The sequence below is a fragment of the Anastrepha obliqua genome, chromosome 1 (genome assembly GCF_027943255.1).
Source record: "Anastrepha obliqua isolate idAnaObli1 chromosome 1, idAnaObli1_1.0, whole genome shotgun sequence".
NCBI lineage: Eukaryota > Metazoa > Arthropoda > Insecta > Diptera > Tephritidae > Anastrepha > Anastrepha obliqua.
The window spans coordinates 61,623,993-61,647,958 of NC_072892.1; the positions used below are offsets into that span (position 1 = coordinate 61,623,993).

Consider the following 23,966-nt stretch of genomic DNA (forward strand, 5'->3'; position numbering starts at 1 on the left):
AGAACCAGCAACCTAAGAAGTTGGTAATATTTTCTGAGACTACAACTTTAAACTCGTTGTCATGACAGTCGATTCTACTTTAACGGAACGACCTGGATTTCTATCCGCCCAAACACTGTTACAATATTACATTAAGAGTGATGACTTTTCTGAGTCATTGTACGCAAAGAACTTAAAAAAATAAAAAATTTCATTCATATCGCACTTTAGCATCGAGTGATGATGCTTCAGTGCATATAAATTATTCTGACATTTAAAAAGTGCAAATAAAGTATATATTATTTTATATTTCATAAAAGTGTATAAATTAATTTTTGAATACCTTGGTGGCTGTACTGTACTAACACTTGAGCCTTCCTACTGCTGCTCTTCACGAAAAAACTGACCCCGTCTACAAATCAGCATGGCTTACGCCGAGTGCTCAATACCACCACAGCACTCACCGCTATAAATACACAGGCTAATCGTGAGCTTCACCAAAACCACTCCCAGCGAGAGGAGAAATTGTCGAAGTCTTTCAATACCGTCAGCCATTCCACGCTGTTAGATAGTATATAACAGTCGACCCTGCCGCCGGTACTAAAAAAAAGGTGGTCCACGAACTACTTGTGTTGTCTACAATTACTGTCATTTTCGAGACCGAAAATCAAAACAAAGGAGGATAAAGTAAGTAGTGCCGCAGGGTGGTGTTCATTCACTCTTGCCTTCCAACTTTTATACATATTTCGAAGCTGCCTACGCTAACGATTGTTCGATAATGACATCCGGCGATGACAAAGATGGCTTGTGTTCCAAAGTGAACTATTATTTCGCCAGCCTTTATCGCTTTGTCACTGTGTGGAGTCTCTAGCTTTCACCTACTAAATCCAGGGCGGCCCTCCTTAGCACCTGGACGAAAGAGGTTAATTAGAGGCGAAAGTCGACGACACACATCAATAACGACTATAAACAACCCTAAAATTTTGGGGATCACTTTCAAAAGTTTGCTCGCCTTCTCGGCGCTTACAACCGCAATTGCCACTATGGTCCAAAATCGCAAAAAAGATACTCGAAACGCTAACCGGTTGCACCTGGGGAAAAGACAAAGAAATGTGGTCGGGGACATTTAAAATAATTGGCCGGTCGGTTCTGAATTACGCTGCGCCCATCTGGTCACCTGACACTAGTGATTCGCAGTGGACTAAGTAGATGTCTCCTTTGCAACATCTCAACGACGAGGCTACGATGCTTCCAGATGTAGTTAAGGTAGTCAAAAGTTAAAAAAATTCATTTTTATGTTTAAATGTGCAAGTAATTTGAGAAGAATTAATATTCACTAACACAACTACACAACAAACAGCATCTCTTAACAGAGCTAATACGAACTTAAAAAGGAAATTATCACCGTAGCAAATTATGGACAATCCATGGTGAACAAAATTTAGAAGGTGTTGACCGGCTCACAGCGAATTTGAGAATCAGCTAATAGGCAAACGTACGCGCGGCTATGACCGCTGTTTTTTACGAAATAACTGAGATTGTGCTGGTGATATACGAAAAAAAACCAAAAGAGTCCCCACTCATGTTGTTTCGTTGCTGTCTGAACAACGACTGATTGGGCGAGTGTGTGAACACGCGTGAAATGAGCGGGCAGAATTTTGCTGCCGAGTGCTTGGTGACGTGACAGCGAAGTTACTCACTCCATTCCATTTTTCACCATAGCTGAAAGCCAAACCTGATAATCTATCATCCTTGTGGGCAACCCACCAGCCTATATAAATCATGCAAAAAAAATTATATTAAATATAAAATATTTGATTTCACTTTACAAACGAATGGCGAATAATTCGATCGCAAATTAGATTACTTCAAATAATCACAATACTTTGTAAATATTATAACAAAAAATAGTTACAAATGTAAACTTAAATGAATATATCACAATTCACTATAAAAATAATATCTTAATTTTAATGGCGATGTTGAATGAAATGATTCAAGTGTGATTTTTGTTGTTTACAACAATACTAATGAATATTTGAGTTGAACAAATTATCTTAGCTGCAATGATATGCAAAAATTGTAGGAAGAAATCTAGCTAAATAAGTAAAGAAATAATTTAGCGAGAATATTAGAGAAAATTTACGCACAAAACGAGCGAAGGAGTGAAACATTTCGTAAATAAATATAATATCAATAGCTTTTCTTACGAAAACTTTTTAAGCACCTTGCAAAAAACAATGATTTATAATGTACGTTAAAAAAAATAAATATTTTCACGAACAAAAAGCAGCATTTTTACATACTTTCATATCTAAATAATTTTCAACTCTTCTCTCTTAAACTAGTTGCTTTGCTTGTTAAACAACTTTCCTCTTGTATTCGTTACTCTCCATGAATATGTGTGTGTATGTGTTAAATATGCATTCAAATATTTCATATATGAATTAAGTTTAAGTTAAGCTTTGAGAGTTTGAAAGCCTTTTTATGCTTAATTAATAGTCACCATCACTTTTCGTTCTTCTTATTTCACTTGCAAAAATACGTTTATATACTGTTATTTCCTTTGTTTCATTAACTGTCTGCACACTCCCTTTAAACGGCTCACAATGGATAGCCCATAGCGGCGGATAAAAGTGGCTCCCACGCTCTGTTTATATCCATATAAAGCATAGTGCATTGCTCAGCTATCAAGTCCTCCTCATCCAACACAGTTATAGGGAATAAATCATTCTAAATAAGGAGCAAATTTTTAAATCTTATTTTACAATCATTCATTCTATTCAATTACTTACGTTCTTTGCCTGCCACAATTGTTCAAGTAGCCGCAGAAAGCGTTGCATTTCGGAGCTGCTCGCAAAGAAGATCACCAAATCGTCGGTGCTTTCGCGCACCTCCTGACAAGAAAATTCCAAAACACACCACCATGTGTCATTGTGCGATGGTATCTTAATGCCAGTCATTTCTTTTATATCCGCGCAAGTGAGTATCTCGAGTCCCGAATCTTTGCCATAAACGCTATACATATTCGAGTAACGCTCATCGGCCACCTTAGCGGCGCATTCTGTTTGTATTTGTCGCGAATAGTTGGTGATGTTGGTAGTGGTGCCCATTGAGGTTGCGTTCGTGGTGGTGGCATTGGTAGAGGTTGAATGTGTGGTATTGCCACCACCTGTGGTTGTGGATTGCGAGAGCTGTGAGAGTTTAGTGGGTGTAGAATTCATAGATGAACAGGAGCGTTGTGCAAAACGCGTTGGTGTGCTCATTGCGGAACTTAGCTGTGGGGGAGATGGATATGAAGGCGATTATATAAGTAAGAAAATATGAAAAATTTGTATAGTTAAGCACTAAAGGGCGATAGCTGTGGCTGCATAGTTTCTTGATCGAAATCTAATCTTTACATTTTGTCACTAGCTCAAGATTGTATGTCATCTAAGATTTGTTTTTTAGTGAAAGGGCATTTTACTTTCAGAAGAAACAATTTTTAGCGACTACCTAAAGAAGTCGTCGCAGTATGAATCCAGCGGTATGTCCGATAACTCAGACATTCCGTTACCGGAACGACTCAGATTTATATCTGGGCAAGGACTATCCCCAAACATATATGGTGAATGTTTATGCTACAACAACATGTATCAGATGGTAGATATAAACATAGATTGATTTAAGATTTGCAGCGAATTTAAAGGAATCAGCTCATTCGCTTACGCCATAAGGGGTATGTTGGCGGTTTGTATACGAATACGGCCAATACGTTGGTCCCCCGACCGTGTTTACAACGCCGCACTGCCCGGAGTGTGAAGCACTGAGTTATCGTGCACTTCATTCCTGAGGCCACCGCCTTTGAGTTGATTTTCTTCTTGGCGCAGCATCGCGGAACACGCTTTCATTTAGTCTTGTCTTATCATAGCCGATAAGCCCAGCGGTGTCTGTTCCTTTCACATAACTTATCAGCGAAATAAATTTGTTCCCTACAACGCTCTCGGTGTGTTGAAAAAGCTCGATAAACGAGAAGCGGTGATCTGGCTTGTTAAATTGCATGGATGCTGCCTTTTATCGGCCATGCGCCAAATCTAGTAAGAAATAACGACAGAGAGATTCGGACTTTTACGGCTTAGGCTATGTTGATCTCTAATGTATTTTATCTCTGCCGGCGCGAAGGCCGACAGTCGGTTATACGTTACCGAAGCGACTCGAATTTATATCCGCCCAAGGACTGTCATAAAAGTTTATGAAGAATGTTTATGCAGTCACAATAATAATAGCTTTTACTCCATCAGTATAATTGGGCGCGTCTTTGTACTTAGGTTCGGTTGAAGCTGTTGCCCTGTGGGACGCACTCAGGCTCATAGTCCATTGTGATGCCGCCTAGGAAACTTGTCCCTATCTCTCCCAAAACCATTCATCGGCTCTGCAGTTACCTTCAATGTTACCTTTAACTGAAATGACTAAGCCTCTCTTTAAGAGATGCGCTGCATTTCATGCCTATCTTGGAGGTTGTCGATTGCTTTGTGAGGGATTTTACCGCCGCCTGGATTTCAGTGAAAATGAATCGCGTCACACTCTACAGTGTCGCGGCTTTCATTATTGCCATCAGTTCTGTCTGAAAGACACTACAGTAGTCGGCGAGCCGACTAAACTGAAGGGGCCCCCAGATCTTCGGAATATATACCTCCGCACACCCTGCCCTCGAGATTTGAGCCATCTGTGTATACATGGATGGACTCGCCCTGTCTTACATCATCTCATTCCCACACTTCCTTTGAGGGTAGGAGGGTCGTGAACATTGTGATGGTAAGTGTAGGCGGTGTAGTGTAGTCCATCAGTCCGGGAGTCTTTGTACTTTCTAGTAGACTATCGTGAAATTTACGTATAGGCTGAAAAGTATAATTTTCCTTACCAAACTTCCTGTATCGCCTGCTGTTAGACTGCATTCATCATTAATACCAATATTAAAGTCTTTACCAACATCTGCAAAGGCATTTGGCGTCTTTTCAGTATCAGCTTTAATTTGCTTCAGTGGCGATGAAAAATCTTCACGTAAAGTGATCAAATGATTTTGTGTAACTATCAGCGTGCAACCAAGTGTCTTATGCTTCTCCTGCATTTCAAATAGCTGGGAAAAAAATAAAAATAAATACACGGTCATTCAATATAAAAAAAATTAGCATTTAAAACGTACACCACTCGCAGTCTGCAGTAGCGCTTGCAGCCACTCGGAGGCCACATACTCATCAGGTGCCGCTAACTGCAATAGTTGACCTTTCAAAATAATTTCGAAACAATGTGGACGTCCTGCTTTGACGGCGCGACGCGCACCCTGGCATTCGGCAAGCGCCATAGCCCAACTGGGTATTTTTTGAGTAGAGTCATTGAACATATACAACACACCAGCTCTACGAAAGCAAAGAAAAAAGCTTAATTTCTGTATTTACTACCGACAATGATGTATAACCTACTTCAACAAGAAATAACCGGGATTCCAAATGTGCTTGCTGCCGCTGTAATTGGACTGGTGCTCTTTGATACGTCGATGCATAAGAAAACCCTTTACATGCGGTCCCAAAGGCTCTTGTTCGCTACCCAAAAAGCCAGCTGGCACATTCACCACCGCATAATACATCCAAGTGTCTTCAGCACCTACCGATGAATTTTCGCGTACGAATTCTTGCAAGGGCGCGAGGTGAGCAAACGACAGCTGACCAACAGCGGGCAAGGAAGAGCCACTACGCCGAGCACACATTTCCAAATTAGCAACCAAACCGTCAGCGGGATAAGGCCCACCAGCAAGTAATACCTGTTGCATGTCACGTGTGCTATTGCTGAGTAAAACCGTGTTGCCGAAGGGACCCATCTGGAAAGGTGAAAAAAGCGGCTCAAAGATACTGGTATTATTTTTATGCATGCAAGCTTACAAGTATCACATCCAGCTCAGCGTAGGAGAGCACGAACTTAGAGCATAAACGATTTCGCACCAAATCCGTAACGTATAATTTGCGATCGGTAAGAAAGACCAATACAGGCGTCATGTAACCTTCTCGGCTGTAGCCGGTATACAATTTGAAGACCTGAAGATCAGAATCAATAAATTAATAATAATATTAGAGATTATTTATGGGAAGCATTACTTTTTTTATTTTAATAACAAAATTTAATAAAAATATATGCAAATATTTGACTGGTTCGCTCCTAAATGGCATCGATTTTCATTCGGCCAAGCAACATTACTCAAAAGTATCTGGGGACATTTTTTATGCTACTCTACTGTTGTTCTACTGCTAACTCACCTTCATAAGCTGCTCTGTAGGATCGCGCAGTATATGCAAATAGCTGCCATTAAAAATATCAATAGATATTTCACCAATGCCAAGCTCAAAACGCGACGCATCACCTGGTATATCGTCAATCTGTGCCAATTCACGTCGCGGCGAATTAGCGCCCGACATTTCAATCTCCATTGCTATTTCGGCATTCAAATCGTCAATGAGTTCATAGTTCTTTGGCTTCACACCTGGCACATATAAATTGCCAGAGAAGAGTCGCTGCTCACTACGCAGTTTACCTGCAAAGAAATTATTTTTGCGTATCGAAGATTCGAGAATCTTTTTCTGTGTGACATTGCGCAAAAAGCGATTAATCAACGATGTCTTTGCATTGTTTGGCTGTGGTGGCTTCAAGAGATTTGCATAGTCACTCATTGCTTGCCTTTCACTAATCTCACTGGGATAATCCACAATAACAATATCGCTTTCATTTTTATCCGTATCCGTCGTAATGGTTATAATATCGTCAAATTCTTCGCTAAGTATAGTACTCTTCGAATCACGGCCACAACCACCACGGACGCCTATGTAACCACCAGTCGCACCACCACTGCCACCCGTCGACATATTTGCTAAACCGATGGTACTGCCGCCATTAAAGAGATCAGGACTAAGCAAGAACGGTTCGGGTGGGCAAGCAGAGGTATTGCTTGCGCTACCAAGACTTGTGCCATAACGTTGTGGCTGTGCGGCCAAGTTGCCGCCACTAGCTCGCTTTTTCAATGGCGAAGGTAAGTGACGCTGCTGCTTTTCGAGGTTACCACGCAAGTCTTGCCCTATAGCCAGACTGTTAATGCTGCTATTGCCTGCACTACCAACAGTAAGTGAGGCACTGTTCGTTTTCGACTGTGTCGGCGGTAATGAAGATGCACTCGTATTAGTTAGCTCGGATATTGTGGATGAAGAGATGGTATTTGGTAATGGATGCTTGGATGATTGCTTAAGTTCACTGGTATCGGTAAAAGGGCTGCTGTGGGCATTTGGCGCTAGAGAGTGAATAATATTATGCAAATTTTTTACAAGTTATAAAAATTTAATTTGTTCAAAACTCAAAAACAAAATAATTGTACTTATAAAAAAATAATAAATTGTTTTTTAGTACAAATATAAACACGCTTTTGCGGTAAATTGAGATTAAACGCCTAATAGTTTAGTATTACACGAGTTTCAATACTCAGTTTTTTTGTTCAGTATTCAAATTTTTCAAATTGATATCTAATAATGCATAGCTTATTAAAATTTAATCAAAAAATGTTAATATAATTTCCACTCACAAAACTTCATATCAACGCCTGATCTCTGTTGACTTTCTACAACGTTAATAGCGCTGGTAGCCGCTGATGGTTTCTTTGCCTTGGGTGTTGTAGTTGAATCTTTATTGAGACTGCGAAAGAAGTTGGAGAACGTTTTTGCGATTGGTGCAGCGCTAAAGGCACTACGCAACTGATCCGGCTCCGGTTGTGCAATAGGTGTATCATTTTCCAATAGCAAACTCGAAGCGACACTGCCAGGCGTATTGCCTGCCGTATCCAAATCAAGATCAAGCATTTCATTTGTGTCATAACAATAGGAAACACCTGTGTGCTCGAAAACGGTGCTCTCACAATTAACAATGAATTTATTGCGAAATTGTGGCGGTTGTTCAGCTGCTGGCTGCAGCTGTTGCGTAGCTATGACGGCATCATTAAGTTTAGCACTCAGTTGGTTTTGCATGACAACATCCAGTAGCTCAGTGCGTTGATCTGCGTCGATTTCTTCCTGTCTTTGCAGAACTCTACTAGGCGTGTCAGTTGTTGCGGTTTTCTCAGAGCTGCTTTGACGTGTAGGTGCATACATTTCATCGTCGTTTTTACGACGCAATTGCTCGTCAACATTGTGCACAAACTTTTTAACACCTTGAGACTTTTTGGAGCCATCAAGACTTTTGCTTAAGAAGGGTTTTTGTTTGAGTGGTGGTGAGGGAGGTGAAACAAATTGCTCATCCGCTAGTTTGGATGATTTGTGCTCGGGGGTTTGTTGCTCCAACTCTGGTATACACTCGGCAACTGATTGCAGATCTTCCGAGCCTTCGGGTACACCACGTTCTGGTAGGGGCATAGTGAAGATGCTCTTCAACGAGCCAATTATCATTTTGCTGCTATTGTCGATTAGTTGATTCATGTCATGTACGTTGAATTTTTTGACTCGTGTGCTCAGATCCTGCTCGTAGATGATGCTGGTATTTCGCTTAGGTTTCTTCAAACAACTAGACTTTGGTTTCTTCTCCTTGTTCCACACAGACTTTTTCTGATTATTCTCATTTAAATTGTCGATATTTGGCTCAGAGAAGTAACAGTTATCGCCTAAAGAGGACGGAGAAAAAAAAATTGTTCAGTAAGTTATTCAAAGGTGAGGTTCCTGTAAGCTCTGCGAATAATTGTTATGAAAATAGGAATTCACACAAAAAACAAAAAAAAAGGACAAAAAAAAAACAAAAATAAGAAAGACTAACATGGCTCCGAACCGAACTTTAAATGCCGCGCCTATTTTAGTAAAATTTAAGTTAGGCTGGCTGTTAGTTTTTGCAGACGAAAAAACTCATAAACAATTAGAGTGCTTGTAACATCAAGTGGACGGACGGAAATTTAATCTGAGCATATACAAAGTGAGCGAGGCTTTTACCCGGTTTCAATAATAATTATGTCGGATGTAAATGAGGTGGAGAGATTATATTTCCAAACATGTAGCTATGGGCTCACACGCGGAAAAGCTAGGTTTACCATTTAACCCTATTTGCAGAAGCTGTGGGATCTTTCAGAGAAGGATACTGTTGATCACTTTCTCTCTAAATTTCCAGGTTTGGCATCTAGACGATTAAGGTCACTAGGTGCTTCTTTCTTCGACAGCCTGGGGCAGTGTGCCAACCTAAATCTCATCAACTTTCTCCATTTCATCAACAGCTCTGCCTGTTGGAGGTCTTATAATATTATCGAAACGACACTTTAGTGCTACCTGGGGAGTGCCAGAATGGAACTTCAACCATTTCACCTACCTACCGACCAGTTACGAAAAGTTTTCTTTCATCGTGTGTCTTTTCTTGGGTTTATCACTTTTATCAAATGTAAGTAATTATGTTTAATTATAACAGAGCAGATACATTTCTTTCCATTTTTGAAAATTACCTTTATATGGCAGGTGGGCGTGGTTATTGCTCGGTTTCGCCCATTTTCAATACCAAAGTACCTCGAACGAAGAGAAAAAAGTGGGTTTCATTGAAATATATTTGCACGAGTTATCGTGCGCGGCCACCGTAGCCGAATGGGTTGGTGCGTGATTACCAATCGGAATTCACAGAGAGAACGTTGGTTCGAATCTCGGTGAAACCAAAATTTATAAAAACATTTTTTTAATAGCGGTCGCCCCTCGGCAGGCAATGGCAAACCTCCGAGTGTATTTCTGCCATGATAAAGCTCTTCATAAAAATATCTGCCGTTCGGAGTCGGCTTGAAACTGTAGGTCCCTCCATTTGTGGAACAACATCAAGACGCACATCACAAATAGGAGGAGGAGCTCGGCCAAACACCCAAAAAGGGTATACGCGCCAATTATATATATATATATATATACATATATATCGCACGGACCGCTAAATCTACTCCATCATCATCCTGAGCATTTTTGTATATATATGTCTATATCCCTCGCGATTTCTTGCACATGATCGGGATTTAGTCTACGGACTCTTGTCGTTTCTGCGACCAGTCTTAGGAGACTCCAATAGACCTTCTTCTGGAGTGCAGCGCTATAGCGCGGGAAGGTTGACACATCTTGGCCAATTGCAGCTAGAAGAAAGACAAATACGATCAATCCAACCCAACTCTATCTTCAGTTTAAGAAGGGAACTAGGTTTGGATGAGGTAGTGAGATGAGTAGAGCGCACAAATGGCCATCAGGTCGAATTGCAAACCTCATAAAGAATCTAATCTAATCTCGATTCCTTTATGCTAATACATACAGCCGTTATGCAAACACTATTATAATACTCTTGGACACAAGGACTCGGTTATAAAAAAGTCTTTAGTGTGCTGATATTATCTGTAAAAAAGTTATGTAAGTATATATATCTGCCTTAAACTACATACAAATGTACATATCTGTGAACTTTTTACCAAATCAAATTTGGCTAAGCCTACATTTTCAGAGCCAAATTCATTCTCACGAATCATAATAAATCATTGTTACTGCTTAAAAATCTTCGTGTTAATTGAATTCATTTTTATAGAAATCTATTTTCATGCTTCTAACTACGTATGTAAGCATTCTTTACACCCTACGCAATGCAATGCTATGATAATGGAAAGCTTTGTTAAACTCATTAATGATGACTCACCAATTATATTATTGTTGGCATTGCTCATGCCAATGCAATCGCATGAATTGCTCTTCGCTTGCCCATACTGCTGTCTGTTTGAGTTTTTGTCATTTTCATCTGAGTCTAAGCTGGAATTCGAACTAGAGCATGAGCACCGATACAACACCTGTTGCCCATCAGCACCATTACCCACACCAACACCATCTGTTACACCGCTACGCTCTTTTGGTACATACTCAAAGACACCTGAATTATCATATTGTAATGCTTTTTGTTCCTCCATATCGTAAACATCAGAATTTCCATAGTCAAGCACGTCAGAACAAGCGTTGCGATACACCACACATCGCCGCCTTTGCTCGCGACTATTTTGTTCCGCTTCATCTTCGTGCGCATGCGCACAAAGCTCTGTATGTGTTGCTGCGCCGCCGGCAGCGCCACCATCACCTTCTGAGCACCATGAATACCGTCCTGCAACGCCAACGTGCTGAAGTGCTTTTCGGCCCGATTTGTAGGTAATGAAGCCATGCTCAATGTGTATGTTGTCGGTGCGAGTATTCTTGAGTATATCTTCGTGGAAGGATACGCGCTTTTTGGGCGCCTTGGGTGTAACGGTTGCTTTGCGCGCTTTACGTCGATATACAATATTTTCTGTGGTATCGAATGTAGAGCAGGTGCTTGTGGTCATTGCATCTTCGACGGGGATGTTAGTTGTGGTGTTATCGTTTGTCGTATTTATGATGGTTACATTCGAATTAGTGTCCACGCCAGCTAAAATCTCTTCGAATGCTGCACTAACGAAATGACGTTCTTCGATCGGAGGTGGCGGCGCTGCCACAACAGCAACCTGTTCATTGCTACCAGACCGCTCTTGTGCATTATATGCTTTTAATTCTTCGAATTCGAAACCTGTCTGTGAAGTGATTGATTCAACCATAAATTCACTGGACTCAGAATCCATCATCTGCACTCCAGAATCACTGGGCGTCGTGTCCTCCAATGTGCTATTCATACTTGAATTCATTTTGTCCAACGTCGAAGTGGCTTCAAACTTGTTGCCTGTTTTGTTAGCTTGTCCCTTTCGATCGAAAGTGTTGACAGTACACAAAGGCGATTCCATTATGACATCGAAAGATGATGGAGGACGCTCCACTAATATTTCTATACGTAGTTAAAAATAGGTATGTACATATATGAATAATGTATACACGTTTGAATATTTTGTAGGTATATCCACTTTATATGCAAGGATTTGTAGAAAGGATTTTTTTTTTAATATTTCGAGTTTAGGAAAACTGTTATCCAATTTGTGCCAATTATTGTACCATTTCATGATCTTAAACAATAGAAAAAAAATAGTTATAATTAATGTAAGTAATTTCGATTTGGATGTGATATAGATGCACTTTTACGCAAAAATCAATATTCAACTAGCATCACACCGGCAACGGGCAATGCAGAGGCAATGAATACAATATCTCAAGCACAATGAAACGGGATCGTATACCCACTCCATTGAATTTAAGTTATTTGCACTCAAATGCAAGAGCCATCATGAACTACTGTTGCTGCAGTTTGCCTGTTACCACCCGTCGCCACTAACCACCCACTTTTTCGTTCAAGTCAATATTCACTTTGCGAAAGTGTGCAGAATTTGATTCGTACCTTCCATTTGTTGTGGGAAATCCATGTTTTTCGTTTCGAATAAATGTTTCACTTTTTCACGATTTTTTTTATTAATTAGTTGTTTGCAATACCCAATTTTTGTTTGTGTTTTAATTAGAGTGGCCGGTTTCCCATATCCGCTCCTAAGGTTATTTCTGTGTAACACGAAAGTGACTGACGAAAATAAGAAAATCGATAATTTCCTATATGAGTTTATTTAGGTAGCTATGTTTAAGGTTATGATGTTTTGCTATGTTGTGTATACTTTTATTAGTGCATTTTCAAATCGAGTGAAGATAATATCTTCTGTAGCGTTTTATATAACGAGAGAGTGAGGTGGACGGTATTACTTTGATCTGAGTGATTTCTAATAAACATTCGGCCAATTGAGAGATCTTGCATAGATCGGCCAGTGTTATCTCGGAGAGCAGGTTAAATTCTAATGCCAGTAAAGAGTCTGCAGTGAAAAGTTTCATGTATATAGTTATCGGTCATTCCCTATCTGCATTGATTATAATTTGTAGAAAGCATTATTTTTAATATTTTGATTTCTTTAAGGTTCATCTCAAGTTTATTAAATCCTGCCCTCTTTGTTCTATTTGTGAGGGTTTATGGAAAAAAATTTGGCTGGTTTATAGAAAAAGTTCGAAAGTCCTATCAACTGTTGAGAATCAGTATTTTTATGCACACCGCTGTTTATAAATTTTCCCAAGGAGTGGTAAATAAAAATCAACATTTAGATTAGTAGAGTAAAAGTAATGAACTATGGTATCTCCTTGTCAAGAGAATAATAGTAGTCGCAGGAATGTATGAGTCGCCCTCAGATTATTTCCAAGCCGACACGAGTTCCAATACGACATCATGCCCTACGGGAATGCCCCTCACCACATCGTAAGTTTCGACTCCTGTCTTGGGAACAAAGATTATAACTTGTATAACTTTTCCTGTTGCGGAATGTCTTTAATTTTCAAACTTTTTGTTGTTTTCTACAGGCTATTGAAGATTTTTCTTTGTATGTATGTATACGTCAATTCAGTTGGATGAATATAGTAAATATATTTTACTGCCAGTTGGATATAATGTTTTGTGATTTCAAATTATTTGTTTATTCTTGACTCCTGGTTTGACAGTTATTTACGGTTTGGTTAATCAAAATGGTCGCATATCTGTATTTATGTTATTTTCATTGTTTTTTTTTTTTCGGCCTAATCACACTCACTGAACCTAGGACTTTAGATTTTACAAAATCATTGTTTTCTAATAACTATCAATTTTGCCTCTGTGACTCTTTTCATTCACTTGCCTTTGGCAAGGTTCACACTTGAATGCTTCAATGTCCTCCGCCGACGACACTATGTCGGAGTGGATATTTGTATCGCCGTACTCATCGAACTTAATTATAGACCACTCATCACAATTTTATCACAAACGGTCAGTGTCTTGTATTTGTGTAATTAATTTTTGGTTATTGTAGTATTGCCCAAAAATTAGTGTTGGTAGGAACGTTTATGATGCAGATGAACTGTACAGCAATTAAAAAAGACTTTAATGTGCAAATGTGCAAGTAGTTTGAGAAGGATTAATATTCACTGAAATACCGTCCACCAACACTCGATTTTAAGCCCGATTATACCCAAATTTTCTACATTTTCCTGGAGGATTAAAAATTTCACTGCTGCGTACTTGAATTGAAAATTGTGAATATGCAAATCAATAATCTGTGATGCTTCTTCTTGGTATTGGTGCTAATTGCAGAGAACGTAAATTGATAATAATTGGAATATTCACAATGCACAAAAGGTGATGGGAATCCACGGTACACAAAAGGTGCTGCAGTCCGATAATCGGAATCTCATTTTTAGTGCTATTGACAACCAATAAGGTCAGTGCCGCGAATAAACAAACAAAAAGCAGAGAAGCCACTTGCTGTGAATTTGTACTGAATGGCTTGGCGAATATTGTGACTTTCAAATTTGTGATTCTTATATTAAACATAATAGAACAAATTAAGTGCCGTGTATTAAATTGCGAATTCACGAATTATAATTACCGTGTACTTCCTCTTACGCGAACACCTAAGGGACTGAAAATTTTGTCTGATTACGGCAGGTGTGCGCTTATGAGAAAAGTGTAAAACAAAGATAATAATATTTTATGGGAGGGTTAAAGTGTTATGGGAGGCTTGTCCGCTCTAAGCAATTTTTTTGTTTAAGTTATTAGAGAATTGTGGTATGATTTATTCAATTTTAATTGAAATCTATAATGTGGTAAAATATGTCAATTTTTTTCAAACCCTTGAAGAGATCCATACAAATTTTTTTAAGGTACCCCGCCTCCTTTTCCAACACATTATGCTTTTCGCCTTAAAAACGGCGTTCGTAATTTATGTAGCTGTATAAAATTTCAATACTTAGCATGAGCGGTTCCAGAGAAAAACTATATGAAGATTTCAGTTTGTATGGGAGGTCTTACGCCCCCTTATCCAATACCTACCCCTTTTCATCATATTAATACGTTCACATATGCATTAATCACCTATAAATCCACTAAATTAATCTACCCGTTCACATATGGCAGATTACCTGCAAAATCGACAATCACCTGTCAATATTGCTTTGAGAGGTTTTTCTTCATAGAAATTATTCTGGTGGAATATTTCGGTGTTTTTGGTTTCTGTAATTATTGTATTATTAACGGTATGAAGAATATACAAGGAGAAGGAATATCTAATTTTATTACGCAATAGGCTGCTAATATTAAACAGTTGGAGGAAATCCGTATGTGACGTTTACTGAGGTTGCAAAAATTATGGCAGCAATGCGCATGGGATATTCTATATTACATTTTATAATAAATAATAAGAAAAATAATATTTAACAAAGTTGTAGTAGAATTATGTTTACAGACCCTTTTTTTTGCCGGCATCCATTTCATTTAGTTTTTATTTTGATGTTTCTCCTTACATTCGTAATAATAATTATTGATAGCACAGGGTTGTATGTCAAAAAGTATCGTTATTATCTAGGATTATTTTATAAGATTTTCGGAGAGACATTTTTCATGAGAAATTGCACTTTTTAATTACGGATTTTGAGTTAAGCGCGAAAAGGTAAACCAGCTACTTATATGTGAACGTATTATAAGACAGGTAATTTGTGTAACTGTATCATATTGTATTATCTTAGCATTTGTGGTTCCGGAGAAAAGCGATTTGGAAATTGTGCCCCCTTTTTCCGATATACATATGTACAAGTTATGCATTCGGTTTTAGAAATATATTGTTGTTCACATTTTGGTTTATATAACATATACCACACGTGTATATGTAAAGTCTCCATATCGTACAGTGAGTATGAAATTTACTGAACTTTAATTGGAAATTTCTGAATTTGAATTGCAACTTTATTAAACTTACTGAAATTATAATGTAAATTCTAAAGTAGAATTCAAAACAACTCTCTGAAACCAAACTGAAAAAGGTACAAAGACAAATAAATCACTACCTTCATTCGTTATTATCGAATGCACAGCACTAATCAAATAAGCTAATTTTGACGTTTCCCTATTCTTGCCCTTCGCACGGCAAATTTGATGTCCTCTGTGAATTCTGATTAGGATCGTTGTGTAAATTTTACATCGACTAATTTTTCCAGCATTTTTTACTGAAAATAGTCGTAAAAATGGAACTTGTAGCTTCAGCGCGTTGTGGCATTAAAATATTGCAGGTAAGTAACGGTTGTTGAAATCAAATCATGCGTTGAAACATTCTACCATAACCCTAATTCAATCACTTATAATTTTGTTTTTTCTCCAAAGCTCATGCAACCCCCAGCCATGCAAGCATTGCTGCAATTACAGGCACAACAATTGCGTCACCGCCAAACCAAACACTGGAATCCGAAATTTAAGAAGCTACGTTCACAAAAGTTTGTTAAGGTAGAATTACCTAACTTCCAAGAGAAACAAGGCGATTTGACGCAAGACGAAATACGTAGCCGCCTAAAGAAACGAGGTGTGCTGCCACCACGTCCATGGCTAGAACGACCCTTCCATATTAGTTGCACCGGCGGTATTTTTGAACCTTATGTGCCGCCAGAAGGCGATGGCAAGAAGTCAATCATTTCCTCTACGGGTGCCAAACAAAAGTTTGAATTCCTTGAAAAGAAATCGAAAAGTTTTATGGCAGTACGCAAAATACGCGCGTATGAAGAAGAGTTCAGCACTGATGACTTTGCCAGTCAAGCGCAGGATATCTATGTTGCAGCGCACACACAAATGGCGGCGAAAAATAAACATCAGTTGCGTGAATATGTTACGGAACGCTGCTATCCCGAAATGATGCACAATGTGCGTGACAAGACCATCCACTGGCGTTTCTTGCAATCTTTGGAACCGCCACGCGTGGTACATGCACGCGTCACAGACATCATCAGCAAGGAAAATTTGTATGCGCAAGTTACTGTGCGATTTCACACACAACAAGTGTTAGCTATTTACGACCGGTTCGGACGTTTAATGCATGGCAGTGAAATCGTAGCTAAAGATGTATTAGAATACGTGGTATTTGAAAAACATATTTCTAATGAATATGGACAATGGCGTTTGCACGATAAAATCATACCTGATTGGTTGCCGCCCAAAGAACCAGCGCCTATTACGTATCAAGTGATTGAAGAGGCGGAAGAAGCAGTGGAATTACTAGCTGAGGGTGATACGAAATTAGAGCCCGGTGCGGAGCAGCCAACTCAAAAGGAGCCGGCGCAAATTCAAGCGGAGTCCTCGTCAGCGTCAGATGTGAAAGCGGATAGTGAAAGCAAGGCAAAGCCGACGACGGCAAGTCCGTCCATTTGATTGTACTTTTTGTTGGCAGGTTTTAGAATCAAATTGTTAGATTATCGAACTATTAAATAAATGTTATCAAATAACTGGGAATTTTAACGAATTGATTTCAATTATGTGTATAGAAATCTAACAAACTGAACGTTCGAATAAATCATTTGCCAACAAAAGGGAAACGAAAAAATCGATATATATTTGCATGCAAACATAGCATAACTTTAGGCGCTAACAATACACTTCGTACATTACCAAACTTGCAATAGGGAATTTAGAGAAGAATTTTTCTAAGATATTGGTATAAAGTCAGACACTATAATTATTCTAATCTATATCACCAAACTATATGTACTTTTTTACATTGGTTGCTCTCTAATGCTTCTAGAAATAACTGTATAGATAATAAAATTACTGTTATACCAACAATTAAGAAAAAAAACAAATTTTTGTTAAGAATTACAATTCCATTGTTTAGAGCACAAATATTGTATCAATAATCTTTTTAAGTGCAAGAGCTGTTGTACGTAGTGAAAATATTAAAGTTAAATTTGTGGCCACAAGCAATAACCATTGCAATATATATTATTTTATATATGCATATGCGATATAAAAGATAATATTAACCCGATACGTTGTTATTGAAAGCTTTTTAAAACAAACTTTTGTACTTATATCGGGTGTTCTTTTTAAGAGCTTGAAAATTTAAAATGATAATACAAAACAGAAATATTGTTGGAATGAATTGTTTTTTATTATAATCTGGTAGATAATTTCATGGCATTTATTTTTTAAATATGATATCCGGCATTTTAGACCTAGAGTTTTAAGCCGCCTGCGAATGGCGTATTGTTTTTACGCGGAGCCTTTCCAGAAAAACTCGTACATTCTTGCCATTGACTGCCGCTATTGGACAAAAAAAAATTCCTATTAATTGGTGTTTCGTGCTCTAGTAATGGTAGTCACACACCAACCGATTCGGCTACGGCGGCAGCTTCAATTACATGCAATTTATCGAAGCTTGTCATATGCTGATATGATCCCATAGTGCTCAGTATCTCATCGAACATGCAAATTAGCACGAGCGCTAATCGCTTATAAAGCCAACAAACAACTCGTTCTTTTGCATTCCATACATTCCGTACACAGACAGAAATATTAGAATTACAATATCTCACCTGCGCCGATCTTTGCCCCAACCAAACAGAATAAAATCGCACGGCGTCATATCAGATGAAATTGATGGCTGTTGCATGGCATTCGTTTCGTGCTTGATCAAAAATTCGGCGATAATAATGGCACTGTACGACGATTCGCTATCATGGTGCAAAATTTACGAGCTGATTCTCACAAATCCTCTCTTTTTTTGGAAAAAGACTACACGTAAACGCCTCATAACGCATAACCTTATCAACTATCTGACCTTCTGGCAAAAATTCGCGCTGTAAAATACCGTTGTACTCCACAAAACCATGAGCACCACTTTTTTTTTGCTCTTGGTTCATTTGGAGCTATCCAAATTTTGCTAGAAATGTTAATCACAGTTGTTGCAACTAAACAAAAAACCCAAACAGAACTAAAATCAGTTGCCTTAGAACATCACCTGGCGGTTGTTCCGGGAACTTTTTGATCAGGTGGTATACATATGTTATATATTTTTTTTGATTGAAAAGTATGGCTCATTATCTAACAAAAACTATATAAATCTAAGTTCCAAACTTTAGACAAAAATTAGAAAAATTTCACATAACCCCTGCAGGACAAGGTTTTTTATATGAAGAAAATGCGTGACTTTTTGCTAGACTAGGGTGCCAAAATTCATAACCTAATCACAGAAGTAGATAAATATTATGCTGAAATTAAGAGAGAATAAATACTATTAAAAGCTAGTTTAAGATATGCCCTTTTATAGTCACATGAAAGACATTTTGTGGTAATTTTAGTAAAAAAATTCATCAAAATTTTTCACTTTAATAAGAATTTTCTGAAGTATCGAGTATGCAGTTTTATAGCCCATTGAATTTTGATATAATAAAGTGCAAGTTTTAAGTGAATCAAAAATTGTTTTAATTTTTGACAAAAACAAACCGTTTTTTTCGCTGACGGTCTTGTGCATTTTCTCCATACAACGAATGCACGTCAATTTTATTTCGATTTAGATTTATTGGAAGTTTGCACTTCGACGTCATGGCTTTTTGTACCTTCTACTCATCACAGTACCTCATCAAGACCCAGTTATCTTATTAAACTTAAGGCAGAGCTGGCTTGGACTGAGCGTATGTGCCTTTCTTCAGGCTGCAAATGACCGATATGTCTCAACCTTCCCCGCCCGAAATTAGCCGGTTGCGATTGTGCGTACTTAACAGATTCAGTTGCTCGATGCACACAAAGACCAGTGAGGACTTAAACTCACAGGATGACAAAAGCTTCAGGGCCGCCTGACTAGCGCTCACATTTTTATTTACAAAAATCACAAACAATTTACGAGAGAAACGTTTTTTTTTTTAGCAACTTCAAGCTCGCACTTTATTGCACTAAAATTTAACAAGCTATAAAACTGCATACCAAAAATTCGTCTAGGAATTCTAATTGAAAACCGTGGAATTGTGTTGAAGTTTGTGGAATTTTTCTAATTTTTGTATAAAATTTGAAAAATGGATTTACACTCTGTCAAAAAGTTACGGGGAATTGTTCAATAAAACGCAAAATAATTGTTTAACCATCAAAATTTATTTTGGCGCCTTCAAAATAGGCCCCAATCGAAGCAAAACACATATGCCAAAGATTAGTCCAGTCAGCAAAGCACCTTTTGAACCCGTTTGAAGAGATCTTCTTCAGCTCCTTCAGCGAATGCTCCTTAATGGTCTATATCGACTCAAAGCGGTGTCCGCGGAGTGGCAATTTAAGTTTTGGGAAAATGAAAAAGTCACAGGGGGCTAAATCCGGTGAATACGGTGGTTGTTTGATGATATTTGTCGAGTTTTTGGTCAAAAAAGTGTTCACACGGTGCAGGATCTATGAGTTTTCTTTCCACAAATTGGGCCGTTTCCCAGCACATTCTCTCTCAAAGGTCGCATAACGTCCAAATAGTATTCTTTGTTTACTGTAGAACCATTTGGAACGAATTCCGAGTGCACAATAACATGAAAATCAAAGAAAACGAGTTGCATAACTTTCACTTTTGACCGACTTTGACGGAGGTTTTGGGTTTCGGCTCATGTGGATAGAGCCATTCAGCTGCCTGTTGACAGATTTGTATGTCAAACTCATATACCCACATCTCACCACCTGTTGTGATGCGCTGGGTAAACGTTCTGAATTCACTTGCTCAAGCATGTCTTTGGCCACCTTCTTCCGATGAATTTTTTGAAAGAAATTCAAGTCTTTTGGAACGACTTTTCAGCCCTCTGAAAAAGTCTTATACCACCCGTAGACCCGTGCTTTTGATAAAACACACTCGCCATAGGTTTCTGCATTTTCAATGATTCGGCACACGAAACCCCGTTCAAAATACAAAATTTAAGACAAATTCTTTGTTCGAGATTTTTATTCTTAGTGAAAATCGCAGAGCATACCTGCAGTTGACTGATATAATTAAATTCCAAAAACAAGCTAATTGACAGATCACGCTTAAACTCCGCGATAGGACAGTTGCACCAACATTCCAGCAAAAAAAATTTAGACATACATATGTGTTTGTCGCGCGCTTTTTAAGAGAACAATTCCCGATATTTTTTTGACAGAATGTATGCATCATTTTTTGTTTTAGACAATGAGCCATGCTTTTATATAAAAATAACGAAAATTAAAAAAAAAAATAGAGAAAATTTGTCAAAATGTTGATGTGCTGTCGTTTTGACGCGGGCTGTATGTGCGCTGCAACTTTCAATGTATTTAATTTTTTATTGTTCAATAAGTTTTGCGGTTCGCTAAGAAAAACACAATTTTATGGTTCGAAATACCATTCCTTATTCAGTATAAACTCCCTGAACATAAATACCTTTGTTCCAACGAGATTCCAATTTATGAATTCCAACCCTGAAGTGGATCTGGAGGGGTTTGAAAATACGCTCCCATAGTTGTTATGACCTCAATATTTGCTGAAAAACGCTTTCCACGCATGAATATTTTAAGCCTGGAAATAGATGGACTTCGCTAGAGGCCAAATCTAGTGAATACGGCGGATGCTTAGCCATTGTCAAAATGTTCTTGTGACAAAATAATTTTTTTCTTCTTACAAACTGGCTCCCTTTTCATGATTTTTTTCTTCAGCTGGTCTAAAAAGTTACAATAATATTCAGAATTCTTTGTTTTACCAATTTGCAAATAATCCAGAAACAAAATTTCTGGCGCATCCCAAAAACAGATACTACTAACACCTTCTTGGCTGATTTCTGGACCCGAACTCGTTTCGGAGCCGAAGATCCACATTCACACCACCCTTTAGCCTCCTGTTTTGATTAAGGATCATGGTGATAGACCCAAGTCTCATCCATACAGATGAATCGATCCACAAAATCAATTTTATCTTTTCGAAAATGCTTTAAACGTTGCTGAGAAAGTCGCATTCGAATGTGATTTTGTCCCATTGTTAGCGAATGCGACACCCATTGTGCACACAGCTTTCTGAAACCCTATGCTTCAGTCGCAACATTGCTTACACTACTCAATAAGATGCCTAGGGCTTCTACCAAATATCTTTCACTCAGTAGACGATTTTCCAACGCGATATCCTGTATTGTTTTTACGATTTCTGATGTCGTTACTGTGTTTGGACGTCCTTGACGTGGATTGTTTTCAAGGCTTGTACGACGTCGTGTATGCGCAGCGACTCATCTTTCTACTCTACTGATTGATGGCGAAAAGTCATGACGAAAAGTGTACAAACACTTTCAATATTCGTTCATAAATTCCCATTGCTTTTAAACCTTTCAAAAATAAAAATTCAATCACTTGATTTTTTCAATTATAGAAAATACTGCGACATGTCAACTTCACAAACGTGCATATGAAGGATGTACCAAAAAAAAAAAAGAAAAAAAAATAGGCAACGCCCTCTCTTATCGAACGGCAAAACTTATTGAACAACTCAGTAAAGTAGCTTAGATTAGCTACCACCAACCCATACGACAAAGTAAACCTCAGTTAAGTTTCTAAGCTAAGCTCCATCACTTTGCTTCGTTGATAAATGTAATGAAAAGTAAACCATTATTTTTTTTAAGATTCGAACAGACTCGCGGTTAAAATAAATAATAAAATATTTGTTTGCAGCAAAGATATAAAATATTTTTTTTGAAACAAAGACATTTCTATGAATCCAACAACCCAAGCCTTCCCTAAATCTTATGCACGACGCAGATTTTAATATATAAAATAACTTTATTGCCTAAAATTTCGCTGTTTCCAAAATATATTTACAGTTACACATTTTTTTAATTGGTTCTTACCTCTAACGCTTATTGCTATTGTTGGAAATATTTTTAAATACCCTTGCTTCTCAGTTGATTAAATACGAATAGACTAACTTCTAGTGAAACTTTCCATTTCACTAACATTTCAGATATGTATGTATGTATGCATATATGTATGTATTACATGAATTTATAAATAAAAAAATTTAAAAATTGATAAATAAAATATTTACAAGTAAGCTGGTAAAAGCATCATAATATAATACCAATGAATTAAAAATGAATTATGCGAATAATGCATATTATTAAAAATTATAGGGTGTATAGTCGAGCGGTATTTTTAGTGTATATAGTATATGACTTAGGTATGCATGGGGCATATAAGATTTTGGCTCTGGGGAGAATAGAAGTGGAACATGGAAGCTAACTTATATCTCCTATACTCGAGCTACTTCTGATTTTTCATTTTTTCTCTCTCTCGCTCTCTCTCTGTCTTACACAAAGCTGCTACTCGGCTCCTCTAGGTATGCACAGCGTGCCGATGTCGGCTGCTCCGACGCAATGCTTAGATGAGTTTTGCGCGGCGCTATTTCATTAGGAGTGCAATATTTGCTGGCGACATGCAGCAACATTGTAGCATCCTCCGCCATGGCTGTAGCGCCAGTAGACAAGCCAATTGTAGTGTAGTTCTTAGGTGTAGCCATCGGCAACGAGGGCAACGCCATTGAGGGAGTTGTGGGCGAAGTGGTTGTGGACGAGGTCGTCATACTCGCAGCAGCAGCAGCACCCCAATTCGATGGTTTGATCGGCAAAACTTTTGGTTTGGGTGGCAACGGCGGTGGTCCTTTGCAGCTACCTGCCGTTGCTGCTGCTGCTGCCAATGTTGCCGTTGCATATTCAGCCTCCAATGATGAATTAGAAGTATTCGCTTGCGGTGTGGTGGATTGCGATTGATGACCTTCAAGTGAGTTCGGTAGTGCTGGCGGCTCTTCTTCTGGCTTCACTGGTGATACAGGTGTGGTTGCTTTCAGTTTGTTAGTAATGGAAAGACGTGGTGCGGGTTGTGGACGCTCTAGCTGCGGTGAGGGTAGCTCCTCAGTGGTTGCTAAGGTGGGGGTGATGCTGGCGTGTGCAGGTGTGGGATGCGTAGTAGCATTGTAGGATTTGCTGATCGGACTAAGATTAGCGCGCGCTTTGCGTAACTTTGAGGCGTTGAGATTTTCTTTGTTCTTTAGAAAATCGGGCAATTCAAAGTTGATCTCTGTGCCGCGTTGGTCTTCCAAACGTGCAAGTTGGGCACGTTTTAGGCCTTCGAGTAGTTCATCTGCGGAATGGGAGAGAAAAATCGATGTTATTGAAACCGTGACTATGATGAAAGTTGAAATATGTTAGAAAATCTACCAA

The 23,966-nt window shown here is 38.5% G+C and overlaps 3 protein-coding genes across 12 annotated transcripts in view; 1 reads left to right on the forward strand and 2 right to left on the reverse strand.

Moving 5' to 3' along the window:
* Window positions 1–1,960: 1,960 nt before the first annotated feature.
* On the reverse strand, window positions 1,961–12,359 carry LOC129245439 (uncharacterized). 2 transcript variants are annotated; one of them, XM_054883618.1, is made up of 10 exons: window positions 12,319–12,359; window positions 10,672–11,989; window positions 7,577–8,644; window positions 6,267–7,288; window positions 5,895–6,047; window positions 5,439–5,833; window positions 5,162–5,375; window positions 4,880–5,095; window positions 2,775–3,257; window positions 1,961–2,712 (listed from the first exon to the last, which is right to left on the reverse strand). In XM_054883618.1, the coding sequence occupies exons 2-10, from the start codon at window positions 11,771–11,773 to the stop codon at window positions 2,584–2,586; spliced, it is 4,782 nt and encodes a 1,593-aa protein (XP_054739593.1). In that variant the 5' UTR covers window positions 11,774–11,989; window positions 12,319–12,359; the 3' UTR covers window positions 1,961–2,583. The 2 variants fall into 2 exon arrangements, with proteins under 2 accessions (XP_054739593.1, XP_054739586.1); XM_054883611.1 differs by having other exon boundaries at window positions 10,672–11,814; window positions 12,319–12,353.
* A 3,507-nt stretch (window positions 12,360–15,866) lies between these two features.
* On the forward strand, window positions 15,867–17,256 carry LOC129245452 (probable 39S ribosomal protein L45, mitochondrial). The gene is made up of 2 exons (XM_054883631.1): window positions 15,867–16,043; window positions 16,135–17,256. The coding sequence occupies exons 1-2, from the start codon at window positions 15,999–16,001 to the stop codon at window positions 17,167–17,169; spliced, it is 1,080 nt and encodes a 359-aa protein (XP_054739606.1). The 5' UTR covers window positions 15,867–15,998; the 3' UTR covers window positions 17,170–17,256.
* A 5,254-nt stretch (window positions 17,257–22,510) lies between these two features.
* LOC129245461 (regulator of G-protein signaling loco) overlaps window positions 22,511–23,966 on the reverse strand; it is an 89,153-nt gene continuing 87,697 nt past the window's right edge. For all 9 annotated transcript variants that reach the window (XM_054883642.1, XM_054883657.1, XM_054883665.1 and 6 more), the window contains one exon: window positions 22,511–23,886. In XM_054883642.1, the coding sequence (XP_054739617.1) occupies window positions 23,057–23,886 (830 nt within the window). In that variant the 3' untranslated portion in view covers window positions 22,511–23,056. The remainder of the gene's footprint in view (window positions 23,887–23,966) is intronic.